Genomic DNA, 14,040 nt, shown 5'->3' with positions numbered 1-14,040 from the left:
TTTCCGTACCCCTGATAGCTGTAAGGGCTTAATAAGTTATAGCGCAACACATCTAGGGATGCACCGAATCCACTATTTGGGATTAGACCGAACCCACGAATCCTTTGCGAAAGATTCGGCTGAATACCGAACCGACTCCTAATTCGTATATGCAAATTAGTGGTGGGAAAGAGAAAACATGTTTTACTTCCTTCTTTTGTGACAAAAAGTCACACCATTTTCCTCCCCGCCCCTAATTTGTATATGCAAATTAAGATCGGATTGGCCAGGCAGAAGAAGTCAGAAGGAATCCTGCTGAAAAAGGCTGAATCCTGGCGGAATCCCGAACTGAATCTTGGATTCGGTGCATCCCTATATCGTTCTTCTAGGACCATTCTTGCAAAACAGCCCCCCCCTTCATAAAATATGCCGTCCGGAGATGAACAGGAGCCATTTTGCCTTTTTACCAAAGGGAATTTCCTTATTACAACAGTCTCCCTGCACTCAACTCTGCAGTCTCACACCCTCCTTGAACAATAAACACACCACGGGATGAAATAAAACTTTTTTTTTATATAAAATAATAAAACATGACTATAAATAGCACTGAACCACCGTAAAATGTCCAAACATTCCCAGTCGAATTGTCAGCGGTACAGTAGCACAAGGGAAACCACTCCCCTGCGGAAATCATTTCTATACAAAAAGTCACTGGGGCTCATTAATTGGTATGATTGTGTGTACGGAATTCTCACCTCATGATGGGTGAAAAGCCTCTGACCCCAACAGGGCCCTGTATCTTACAGTAGTATATAGCTGGGCAGTCACAGCTCACTCATCACAAGAAGGTTGTGGCTAGAGCATTATCTCTCTTTCTCAGATGCATTTTGAGTCTTTTAGGTGACAGTTTAGTCTCATTCGTTGGCTCTGCATCATTTAACATGTAAACCCCACTTAAAGGTTGATCGAGAAAAATCTGAATGCACCTGCCATATAGAGAACCATTCATCACACCCTTCCATTCTGTTTGAATCCCCTCTCCCAGTAGGTGGATATGTTCTGTTGATAACACTATAGAGAAGTAGTGTTTGATTCATTACAGCTTATCCTACTGGCTCAATATTACACTCAGCAATAAATTAGAGAAAGGTGCACTCGGTGATATCTGCTTATAAGGAAGAACTGAGCAATAACAGCAATTTCTAGAACAAAACAGTTTTTCTTTTTCCCCTCCCCATATTATGTAGCGTTACATAAGCAAGTAAGACTCAGCGCATGCCCAGTATCTGCCGGCTCTTCAGCTGATAATTCTTTTCCAGCTCAGACAAAGCTTTGGCACGTAGGTTTGCAGCCTGCAGCCGTTTCTGCAAGTCGCTGCACTTCTCTTGCTCCAGATAGCGATCTGAACTGCGATTCTCTTTACTGTTACTCCCAAAATGAACATGGCGTCTGCTCCGCGTAGAGGAACTCTCTGTGTAGGCATCTGGAATATACAGGGAAGCAGATAAGCATCGCACTCTGATACAAAGTCTACATAACTAATAAAAGTGCAGTTAAAGCTAAAATAATGCAAGAAGGGTTAATGTATAGCCTCAGATTTTAAATGCCTTTACCATAACCAGCACTAGGTCTAATAATAACTTCCTTAAAGGGTTTTATTCACCTTTGCATTAACTTTTAGTGTGATGCAGAAAAAGAAATTCTGAGACAATTTGCAACTGGTTTTCATTTTTTTTATTATTTGTGGTTTTGGAGTTATTTTGCTTTTTATTCAGCAGCTCTCCAGGTTTCCAATTTCAGCCATCTGGTTACTAGGATACAAATTACCCTAGCAACTATGCACTGATTTGAAAAGACTGGAATATGAATAGGAGATATCCTTTCTATAAAGGAGAAATAAAAATTCGCCAACAACTATAGATCTGTAGCCTTGCAGAGCATTTGCTTTTTAGATGGGATCAGCAACGCCTGTTTGAAAGCTGGAAAGTCAGAAGAAAGAGGCAAATAATTCTAAAACGATATAATGAAAACCAATGGAAACGTTGCTTAGAATTGGTTATTCTATTAAATACTAAAGGTTTAGTTAAGAAGAATTTGAATGCCTTTTATGTACTAAGACGTAACCACCAGTTTTGGACAATTTGTGTCAATAGAACATTGTAAGTATGCTTAGCAAATTTGGGCTGGAAAAGTCTATTTACATTGGTATATAATTATAGCACAGAAGTGTAGCGCATGAGCAGCAGCACAAAACCAGACTTTGTGAAAGTAGTGAATATAAAAATGAATCAAGAGCACTTGTGCATCAACCTTTTAGGGGGAAGTTTGAACCCTTACCTCGATAGAATGCAAAAAAACAAAAAATGAAAACTTTAAACATTACATAAGATTTGAGACAGATGAAAAAAGTTAATGGGATGTTGACGCCTCTTAAAAATAAATAAGACAAATGTTTCCAGGTGTCATAGCTCAGGATATAGGAATAAGGAGGGAAATCTGATACAGGACAAGAAAATATAATCTATAAAAGGTTGCCAGCTGCTGAACTGGTAGGAGAGAGGGGGGGGAAAAAAAAAGTCTCTTACTACCCTGAACATAGGGCAAATAAAAACGCAGCAGAACAACAAATTAATTTATTTCACTTTAAAAAAACACAACAAATAAAAGTGCATCATTGGGACTTGGGGATCACCACATATACTCATCCAGTAGTAAGGCCAACATGCAGAGTTACCCACAGAAACAAAAAACATTAGAATTTGCTCCATTCATTCCGGGGCTCCAAAGGCCTTCTGTTGGCTCTCATACCTATGCCATTTTCTAGGGCGGCTTGAAACAGGTGCTGTTCCTTCATCAAGTTAAAATTCTTCACCAGGCTTTCTGCCCTGTAAGTGATAAAGACAAATAATGTATCAAACATATACTGTAAAGTTTAATTACAAATGGCTTCTATTATAGATATTGGGCATATAGAGCAGGCCAGGTGACAAAAGAAACCCTACATGTTACAGACCAAAGCCGTCACCTTCTGCACCAATATTTACTATTAGACACAAACATCTTCTTTATCCCTACAGGGATAAAGTCTTGGAATGTTCCTGCAATGAGCCACATGGGAACTAGAAATGCTGTGTTTTCAGCTCTCACTTGGCTCATTGCAAAGAGATTTAAAGGACTCCGGTGATAATTGCTATGAATTATTTTTAACTTCGATCCAGAAGAGGCTGTCCAACTGGAGATGTGGACCTCATTCTACTCAAAGGCTCCACAGACTTCAGTCCATGACACTAATTTAATCTGGCCCTTGACCATGCCATGAGAAATAACCGTCCCACTACAGGTAATAAGTAGGACAGTATGGATCATTCTAGAGGGAGTATCTCCTGTAAATGTAGCACGGAGCTAAAATTACAGATTAGGAATACAGATTACCTGGCAATTTTATCTTCTGCCATCCTTTCGCGCACGCAGAGTTCTCGTTCCCTTTCTAGGAGAATAAATACATGTCAAGGTAAGTGCTAAGGTTATGTGCAAAATAGGGATGCACCGAATCCACTATTTACATATGCAAATTAGGGGTGGGAAGGGGAAAACATTTTTTACTTCCTTGTATTGTGACAAAAAGTCACATGATTTCCCTCCCCGCCCCTAATTTGCACATGCAAAATAGGATTCGGTTCGGCCAGGCAGAAGGATTTAGCCAAATCCGAATCTTGCTGAAAAAGGCCGAATCCCCAAACGAATCCTGGATTCAGTGCATTCCTAGTGAAAAACAAAGGCCCCACTAAAATGCAGAATTGTGCTTGGTAGAGGGGGAATTGCCTGATATCCCCCTGTTTATTTTTTATAAGGCAATGACCCCTGCCTAATTATACCAACCAAAGAAACAATCTGTTTATTGGAAGTCCATTTGCATACAACAGGACAACTATGGAAGTATAAGAGGGTGGCCAGAGGATTTCAGGTTAGTGGTTTATCACAGGACCAAAATTATACTCAATATAGTTGTTACGACTAACACTGCAGATATTTATAACAAAACCAAAACCACAAATTATTATTTTTTTTTACACTTACGCTCCAGACGATCTTCCCTTTCCTTTAAGGCCCGCTCTCTTGATTGCAGTTGCTGTTCCTTTAACCGGAGCTCTGAGGGAACAGGGTCTGGCGTCGAGAGCTTTTCCTGCTCTGTGGCTTTCCATACCTTCTTTTCAGTTTTCTTTTGCTCTTCCCTGACAAACTCTGCTAATAAGTGATGCTGCAAAATTTCTTCTATAGAAGGCCTTAAATAGTCCTAACACATGGGGACAGCAGAACAGGCAGTTGAGAAAACGCTAGAAGTCTGCACAACTCTTGAGAAATCCACATAAAAGTAATAAATCCATGTAAAAGTAATAAAAGGGTCAAAAGAAAAAACAATATGTATAAAATATACATATATTCCTTGAGAAATGTACTTTTAAACAGCTGATTTCCTAAATTGCTTTAAGCCAAGGGGCAGTTCACCTTTATGTTTTTAGTATGTTATAGAATGGCTAATCCTAAACAGCTTTCAATTTGGTCTTCATTATTTCTTTTTGAAAGTTTTTGAACTAAACTATGTGCCACCTTTTTCTGACTCTTTACAGCTATTAAAAAAAGGGGGTGGGGGTCATTGACCCCATCTTAACACCAAATTCTCTGTAAATATTGTTATTGCTACTTTGGATTACTACGTACTATTCAGACCCTCCCCTATTCACATACCCTTCTTCAAATCAATGCCTGGTTGCTAGGGTAATTTGGACATTAGTAACTAGATTGCTGAAACTGCAAACTGGAGAGCTGCTGAATAAAAAGATAAACCACAAATTAAAAAAAATCAAAAGCAATTGCAAAATGTCTCAGAATATCCCTCTCTACATCATACAAAAAACATTAACAGAAATGTGAACAACCCCTATAATGGCTTGTGCATAAGGTGTCTCTAATCAGAAGATTCCTGTATAAGTCGCTCCTTCTGTCTCAGTACTGTCACTGCTGGAACACTTCTCCCAACAGCTGTTGCCCCGGGGGCCTAGTTCTAAAAAGTTAACCCTATACTGGTAGATTTGGGTTTGGACTGCCTTGAACTGCTGAAAAGGTTTGGGAACTTTCAATGTTCTGAGAACTACATGGAAATATTTGGACATAGCTCCTAGAGACATTGGGGCAGATTTACTAAGTGGCCGTCGCTAGTGAAAATTCGTCAGAAATCCCATCCGCAGGGACATCGCCAATTTACAGGCGTAGAGGACAATTCGCTAGCATTAAGAGTACATCGCTAGAGAATTTCTGCTCTCTATCACCAGGCAAATTTTCACACAGGTGAACGATCGTTAACTTCGCAAATTCACTAAAGTGCAAATTTTACAGAACTTAAGCCCTTGCGCCAGAGTTTCCTTCGCCACCTTAGACCTGACGAACTGATAAGCCAAAGCTACATCCTCCTCAATCTTATGTCAGTGACATCATATCCTGTATGCTGAAAAGTCATAAAAGTTCTAAAAAAGTTCATATTTTAAAGTGGGATTGTCTTCAAAAGTCCTAACTATTAAATATTTTTGTGTTAACTTTTTTTTTTTTAACCATTTGAGGGGCATGCCACATTTGCTTTAGGGTGGGCTCATGTCTAGGGCATTAGAGGATCTCTTTTTATCCTTATTTTGCTTTCTTGGACATTTTTAATAAGTGGCCACTTCAAGCATTTGCACCAACATCTGTAATAAAGACATATATATGATCTATATGTACCCGCCCTATTCAAATTGACCTAAGCATAAGTGTACTAACAAAGTTTCGCTAGGCAGAAATGAACGTTGGCGAAAGTTCATTATGAAATACTCCCATAGACGAATTTACGCTAACAAAACGTCACCAGAATTAGGCTGCTGAGAACACTTTGCATTTTAGTGAATTGCGAATAACGAATTTGCGTCTGGTGAACTGGTGCAAAGTGTGGCGGAACCTTCGCAGGTGAAAATTCGCCCTTTAGCGAATCTGCCCCATTGACTTTACAATGCAGTGCCCCCCTGACATTGTGTTACACTGGGAAGTGTTAAAATGAGGGAACAGTTGTAAACATGCCATTTCTTCAGAACAACATATTCTATTAATGAAGCCTTTATACACTAATTACATTGCAGTCTCATGTGGTGCCAATTAATAAAGCATGACAGAAGATATGGAATGTTTACCTTTAGATGTAGCATGTTCGTGATTACTTGATTAAGCTCTTCTGAATAGCGATATGGAATGCGCCTAAACCGTCCTTCTCTGATCTTTTCTGCCAGCTCCTTTTGATTGTAAGCCGTAAACGGAGGCCTTAAATAAAACAGGGTCGCCGTATGAACAGGCCGCAAATAAGCAACTTAATTGCAATGTTGGTTTCTTCTTATTGCGAGAACTAGACCCAGATAAACTCAAATAAAACAGGGAGTTACTTACGAGAGAGCACAGAGTTCATACAGGAGGCATCCCAACGACCAGATATCGGATTTCTCATTGTACGACATTCTGTTCATCTGTTCCTTCAATGTAAAAAAAGAAAAAGCTGCAATTAGTGTACATTCGGTAGAAGTATTTCTATTTAACTTTTCAGGTTTTGTAGCGGATATGCTCATAGAACAGAAACAACTCTTTCTTAAACTACAGTCTTAAAGGGGTGGTTGACCTTTGCTTTAAATGAGTATGATGTAGAGGGATATTCTGAGACAATTTAAAATTTCGTTTTCATTTATTATTATTTGTGGTTTTTGAGTTATTTAGCTCTTTATTCAACAGGTCTCGCGTGTGCAATGTCAGCAACCTGGTCAAAATTACCCTAGCAACCACACATTGATTTAAATAATGTGGAATATTAATAGGGGAGGGTCTAAATAGAAAAAGGAGTAGTAAAAAGTAGCAATAACAATACATTGTAGCCTTACATAGCATTTGTTTTAGACAAGGTCAGTGCCTTTTGAAAAGCTGGAGTCAGAAGTCAAATAATTCAAAAACTATAAAAATTAAATACTGAAGGCCAATTGAAATGTTGCTTATACTAGGCCATTTTAGAACATATTAAAAGTTAACCTAAAGGTGAACCACCCCTTTAAGCATGCCACCAAATCATTAGGATTAACTGAAACAGGATACAGATAAACCAACTTTACACATTGTTAATCATTAATTAACATGATATTGTCTATATAATTTCAACGCTAATGGCATAGGTATCACAATGCATCATACTCCCTGCCATTCCCTTACATTCAACTCTGGTAGCTTTCTATTATAAAGGACATTTTCACTTGTGTTTTTCCTATGAAAACTGCTCATCCAAAACATGGAGTCCCCACTCTTGCAAAAAAACACACTTCATAGAGGACAGTGGTGTAAATATCTGACCCATTGACAGGTTACAGACTTTTACAGATAAATATGTGTAACTTGAGGTTTAATGAGGTGCAATGTTGTTAAATGCAGGTTATGCACTTTGGCAAAAATATAAATGCAAGTTATACACTAAATGGCAGTGTGTGGAGACAGTTTCCTTAACTGAGAAGGATCTAGAGTTTTTTTGTAAATAACAAATGGTCTAATCCTGGGCAGTGTCATTCTGTGGCCACTAAAGCAAATAAAGGGATGAAAATATAATTTTGCCTCTTTATAGGTCCCTGGTGAGGCCTCATCTGGAGTTTGTAGTGCAGTTTTGGACTCCAGTCCTTAAGAGGGATATAAATGAGCTGGAGAGAGTGCAGAGACTAAGTGCAACTAAATTGGTTAGAGGGATGGAAGACTTAAAGTGATACTGTCATGGGAAAACATGTTTTTTTCAAAACACATCAGTTAATAGTGCTGCTCCAGCAGAATTCTGCACTGAAATCCATTTTTCAGAAGAGCAAACAGATTTTTTTTTTATTCAATTTTGAAATCTGACATGGGGCTGGACATATTGTCAGTTTCACAGCTGCCCCCAGTCATGTGACTTTTGCCCTCATAAACTTTAGTCACTCTTTACTGCAAGTTGGAGTGATATCACCACCCCCCCCCAGCAGCCTAACAACTGAACAATGGGAAGGTAACCAGAAAGCAGCTCCCTAATATAAGATAACCGCTCCCTGGTAGATCTAAAAACAACACTCAAAAGCCAAGTCCCACTGAGACGGATTCAGTTACATTACGTAGGAGAAATAACAGCCTGCCAGTAAGTAGTTCCATCCTAAAGTGCAGGCACAAGTCACATGACTGTGGGCAGCTGGGAAACTGACAATATGTCTAGCCCTATGTCAGATTTCAAAATTAAATATAAATAAAATCTATTTGCTCTTTTGAGAATTGGATTCCAGTGCAGAATTCTGCTGGAGTAGCACTATTAACTGATGCATTTTGGGAAAAAACATGTTTTCCCATGACAGTATCCCTTTAAATTATGAGGGGTTGAATTTAATGTACTTTTGTATTTTTTTCAACCCAATTTAACTATGTATCTTCAAGGAGAAATCTGTCAGAGATAGTTTCCAAAATGGCCTCAAATGAGACCACCTAGCAACCAGCTGCTCAGGGCAGTAGTGGAACTGAACAGAATGTGCCCAAACTGGAACGGCTCATCCAGTAATTCAGCACATGAAACCTTCAGGGAAAACCATGCCCTTTCCCAACTTGCTCAGACCTGAATAATCCCACTACAGACCACTATTCGATATTCAAACAGCAGCAAACCATTCTTAACACTGCAGCCAGATACTCACTGGGGACATGTAATATGGGGTGCCGACAAAAGTCTTTGCGAAACTCGAGTCATGATGCAGTATTCTGGCCAGTCCAAAGTCTCCAAGCTTCACATTGTTTTTGGCATCTAGAAATATGTTGGCAGGTTTCAGGTCTCGATGCAACACAGTGTGGCCACCATCACTCCTTTTATGGCAATCTTTAAGGGCCAGGGCCAGTTGGCAAAACATACGTAGGATAAAGTCTTCTTCTAAATATTGCCTTAAAAAGGAAAAATAATTTTTTTTAAGGGTGCCTTTGATAAGTGGGTGATATGCTTTTAAAACATCCACTGAAATAAAGCTGCCATCATTTTAGCGCACCACCCCCCGTGAATCTAATCATCAACGTTGGACACTAAGGGGAGGCTTATTTTCTGCAAAAATAACAATGCTATGGACACACGGGCTGAAAGTTCCAGCTGCTCCCAGCCTGCATGCCTTGGTCAGTCCAAATATGTGAAAGGAGACATCTCCATGCTGACTTCCGATTTGCTCAGCTGTGTATGCGCTCACACAGGCGGATTGGCTTCAAATCAATGGAGCGGGCTGCAGATCCGGAGTCTTCAGCCTCTGTGCCCATAGCTTACATGCCATGGGTATTGCCCCACAATATCTGTGCATTCTCCCTGGACTGCTGCTTGTATAGCATGCTAAAGACAGACATTTACTATGTTTTGCTTGCACTGTGCAAAGAATCCATGGGAAAATAAAGAAACATGGCTGTTAAATACAGAGCTGGAATATACCAAGCCAGAAGAGGAGTGTTTATCTGGGGTCCCAGCATAGTTGTTAGGTTCACTTGTGGATACCTGACAAATATGCACCTCCCCAGTGAACTTGTCACTGTTCCTTTAAAAGACACCACCATCAAAAAATGTAAATTGTCTTCATTTAATAAAAATATTATGAAGAGTTGTCCTCCACTGGTGTGTTTGCTTCAGAAACACTACTATAGTTTATATAAACAAGCTGCCGTGTAGCCATGGGGGCAGCCATTCAAATGAGAAAAGCCTCAGTTTACACAGCAGATAAACTCTGTAGAACATAATGGTGTTTCCGTTATCCACTATTAAAACTGTGCCATATAGGCTTTTTTCATGAACTATAGTAGTGTTTCTGAAGCAAACAGATCAGTTGCATCAGTGCAGGACAACAGTATATATTTTCATTACTTTAAAACACTAATTTATTGTGTTACTGTTCCTTTAAAACCAGATCATCAACATAATGCAAGCAGAGTTACTTTCCTATGATTTCATCTGAATGGGATGAAGTCAGTCTCCCTGCAACTCCCGTTTGCATAGAAACAAAACCATAAGTAATAGCAGCATTGTGCTGTGAGAATTAAGCACAAACATATCAGGTTTTTACAGTGAACAAAGTTTAGCAGCAGCGGACAAAAGGTTTTTAATGTCTGTATCCATAGAAATAGTGAGAGAAACAAATGCCCGAGCATATAAATGCCATTGCATGTGCTAGTCATTATAGGAGAATGCACACGGTGCTGATAGAAGATGCATGTACCTTTCTTTAGTGCATTTAGCAATGAGGCTGGCCAGGTCCCCCCCCTCGCAGTACTCCATCACTATGTACAGAGTAGTGTTTGTCCGATCGATGATGCGGTCATAATAGCGGACGATGTTTGGGTGCTTGAGTTCTCGCAGCAGGTTCACTTCAGAGACCAGCATCTGTTTCTCTGCCTCCGTCATTGTTCCATAGTCCAGTTCTTTCCATACCAACAGCTAGAATTGAGTGGGGAGAGGGATAAAGTACGTGTTATGAGAACATCTGCCATTTTCCAAAAAAAAAACCCACTTGCTCACGTCTATATGAGCACCCTGCAGAACAAATTACATGGCCTGACAACAGGCCTACATAGAAGAGCCGATTGTTCCCATCAGCAGATGTTAGAAAGTTGGCCTATGACTCCTACAGTGTGTTGCCACATAGTTAAAATATTAAGTGGAGGGGCATTAAAGGGGAAGCAAACTTTTTTTTTTTTTTTTTTTTTTTTTTAACAGGAGCTCAGTTACTAGGGCTGGTGCTGATAGCTTTTGTCTAATGTTTAATTGAACTAGTAACTGGATTTTCATATTTCTTACATGAACCAGATCAAAGACTAAAACTGAAAGTCTGATCCCAGCGTCTCAGAAGATGATTAAAAGAAGTTATCAATTCACAGAATAAGCAAACCCCTCCAGGCAGTATGGGAGGATCCCTGGCATCTCCTCTGTTTCCAACTCAAAGGCTAGCAAAATAGCCGACATTACCCATACATTGACTTGAACAGAATTCCCCCGGAACCTGCTAATCCATGGGAAAGGGGTGGGGAGGGTGATCATTGCTGGTGCCCTACAATAACAAACCTACTGCCTTTGCTAAAGCACTTTGATCTTGTGTGTTCACTGGCAATAAGCAGTATGACGCCAACTTTTTTTTTTTAAGGAGAACTAAAGCCTAACTAAAGAAGTAACTAGAAATGTTGTACATTACGTTTTGTGCTTCTGTACCAGCCCAAGGCCACCACAGCCCTTTAGCAGTAAAGATCTGTGTCTCCAAAGATGCCCCAGTAGCTCCCCATCTTCTTTTCTGCTGATTCACTGCACATGCTCTGTGCTGCTGTCACTTACTGAGCTTAGGGACCCACTCACAATATACAGTACACATAGAATAGAAATGTCACAATATAAGGCTGATTAGTAATTAATACAGATAATTACTACATGGCAGCACAGAAACCAGTGCAATTAGCATCAGAATTTAATAATCAGCAAACCTGTAGCATCAGTTTATATTACAGACCAACCTCATTTTCTGCTGGATAATTAGTGACGAGCCCTAAGCTTAGCTTCTCAACAGCTGCTCAGAGCCCACTGAGCATGTGAGTGTCACAGACACTTTCCAAGATGGTGACCCCGTGACACTATTTTGGATTCGGCCGAACCCCCAAATCCTTCGGGAAAGATTCGGCCGAACACTGAACCCACATCCTAATTTGCATATGCAAATTAGGGCTGGGAAGTGGAAAACATTTTTACTTCCTTGTTTTGTGACAAAGTCATGCGCTTTATCTCCCTGCCCTGGATTCGGTGCATCCCTATTTAATTCTAAGTCTCGCATTAACAATTGTCCTGCTTATCGGTTTCATTATGAGCTGTCATTTCTAATTTAATTTCTTGCATTGATCAGCAAGAACTGAAAGGTTTAGTCTCTATGTTCGTAGGTGTAAGACAAGAAAGTAGAGGGGGTACATCTGCAGGCATGGAAAGGTCACCAAGGCCGTTCGCGACAGGATTTTAGGGGGCAAGTTGCTGCCCAACCACAAGCACATTGATTCAGAAACACTGGGGATGAGCAGAATAGGATCGGCTTTTTTTAATTTCCCCTGCACCTATCCCCATTTCTCTGGTCCCAATGAAAATGTGTGCAAATAAAAGGGAGGGGCACCTCCTATGTACAGCTCCCCAGGCCTGAGCACTAACACCCACTGCTGCTGGGGGAGACACCAACATGCCATTTGTAGGGGAACTGGCAGTTATATCTGGCACTGAGACTCCGCCAGGCCTAGAACTCACAAAACGGCCAGACCAGCCGCTGCAGAACATCTTGGACACACAAGCACTTCCACTGCCATTTAACAGAGGCGCCTGACTCACTCTCTCATTAGACGTTACTAATTAAAAAATGAGGCCCAGAAACTCTGATTCTTTCATCTTTTCACCAAGATATATTGATTAATTGGGGCTTTATTCCTCCCCCTCAGAGCGGGTTCGCTTCCCTCACCTTCCCGTCCGACCTCCTGCGAATCTTCTGGCATTTCCCGTAGGAGCCGGAGCCGATCGTGTACAAGACTTCATAATCCTCGACCCGTGACGGCATCCTCACACCGCGCACAAAACAAACCCACCGGCTGTATTATCCCACCGCCTATCACCGACCAGTATCAAGATCAAACCATGCGGAAGCAAACCCTTCTTTCACCAGCATAAGGACGTTTTTAAACTCCGTGGTTTCCAGATACTCGGTACGCTGATTGGCTGTCCGCGGGAAGACTCCCTTTGGTAGACCAATGGCGGTAGGCGTTTATCTATCCACCACGCTGATTGGCCAAAGTGGAACAGGTTTGTCCTCGATGATTGGCTGAGGGTAGGGAAAACAAGACTACGACGCGCGACTTCAATAACTGCCGTTTGTAACCTATGAGGGGTGCGTGCCTCGTCTCCTGGGAACTGACGCGGCGCCAGGGGAGGGCGCGAAAACACAACCGGAAGTTGCACTACAGCTCCCACAATGCCTTAGGCCCCGAGGCTGGGAATTGTAGTTTATACTCCACAAGATTCATTAGCAAATACTGGGGATTTTTGAGGTAGTTGAAAGTTAGGGGCTGGGATTAGAGGGAAGAAGTGGGGTCCTTCTGGTAAAATGTAACCAACTTCTATACAATAATGTGTTACCTGATGTCAGACCTGCTCAGCCTCAGCTGCTGTGGAACTACTGTCTGTGTGAGGTTGCTGGGAGTTGTAGTCCATTAAAGGGGTTGTTCGCCTTTGAATTAACTTTTAGCCTGCTGCTGAGTGATATTCCAGACAATTTGCAATTGATTTTTTATTACTTGTGTTTTTTATGCTATTTAGCTTTTTATTCAGCAGCTCTCCGGTTTGTAATCTCAGCAATCTAGTTAATAGTGGCCAAATTATCATAGCAACCATGCATTGATTTGAATAATACTGGAATATGAATAGGAGAGGCCTGAATAGAAAGATGTGTAATAAAAAGTAGCAATAACAATACATTTGTAGCCTTACAGAGCATTTGTTTTTTTTAGATGGGGTCAGTGACCCCCATTTGGAAGATGGAAACAGTCAGAAGAAGGCAAATAATTCAAAATGATATAAAAAAAAATGAAGGCCAATTGAACAGAGGTGGAATGCAACATTTCGTTCCACCTGCGTTCGTTGCTTACCTGTGTTGTGAGGACAGCACCATAGGTGAGAATTGAGTGCGTTTGGGCCTGTGCTTCCCTACTGTCAAACAGCTTTTAACGGAACACAAGTAAACACAGCCCAAAACGATTGTGTGGAAGAGCCCTAAAGGTGAACTACCCCTCTAACAGCGAAAGGTCTGCATTTAACGTACCCCTGTAAAGTAATAACCACCTGTGGGGAAAGTGCATCAGATGCGTTTGAAGTAACAACCCTTCAGTCACTTCCATTGAGTGGATACAAGTGATACCCAGCAGGGAACAGGGGGATATCCTTGTGTTCCTCATTACCCCAGATAGTGCAGGTAT

At 40.8% G+C, this 14,040-nt stretch overlaps 1 protein-coding gene across 2 annotated transcripts; it reads right to left on the bottom strand.

Moving 5' to 3' along the window:
- Window positions 1-532: 532 nt before the first annotated feature.
- On the bottom strand, window positions 533-13,021 carry nek2.S (NIMA-related kinase 2 S homeolog). 2 transcript variants are annotated; one of them, NM_001086021.1, is given in 9 exon segments: window positions 533-1,462; window positions 2,788-2,864; window positions 3,412-3,466; window positions 4,057-4,273; window positions 6,195-6,321; window positions 6,445-6,527; window positions 8,730-8,970; window positions 10,275-10,492; window positions 12,534-12,758. In NM_001086021.1, coding segments are annotated over 9 exon segments (1,329 nt in total). In that variant the 5' UTR covers window positions 12,630-12,758; the 3' UTR covers window positions 533-1,247.
- Between the last annotated feature and the right edge of the window lie 1,019 nt (window positions 13,022-14,040).

The sequence above is a fragment of the Xenopus laevis genome, chromosome 5S (genome assembly GCF_017654675.1).
Source record: "Xenopus laevis strain J_2021 chromosome 5S, Xenopus_laevis_v10.1, whole genome shotgun sequence".
NCBI lineage: Eukaryota > Metazoa > Chordata > Amphibia > Anura > Pipidae > Xenopus > Xenopus laevis.
The sequence above is the reverse complement of the archived record's forward strand: the minus strand, read 5'-3'. Positions and strand labels throughout refer to the sequence as shown.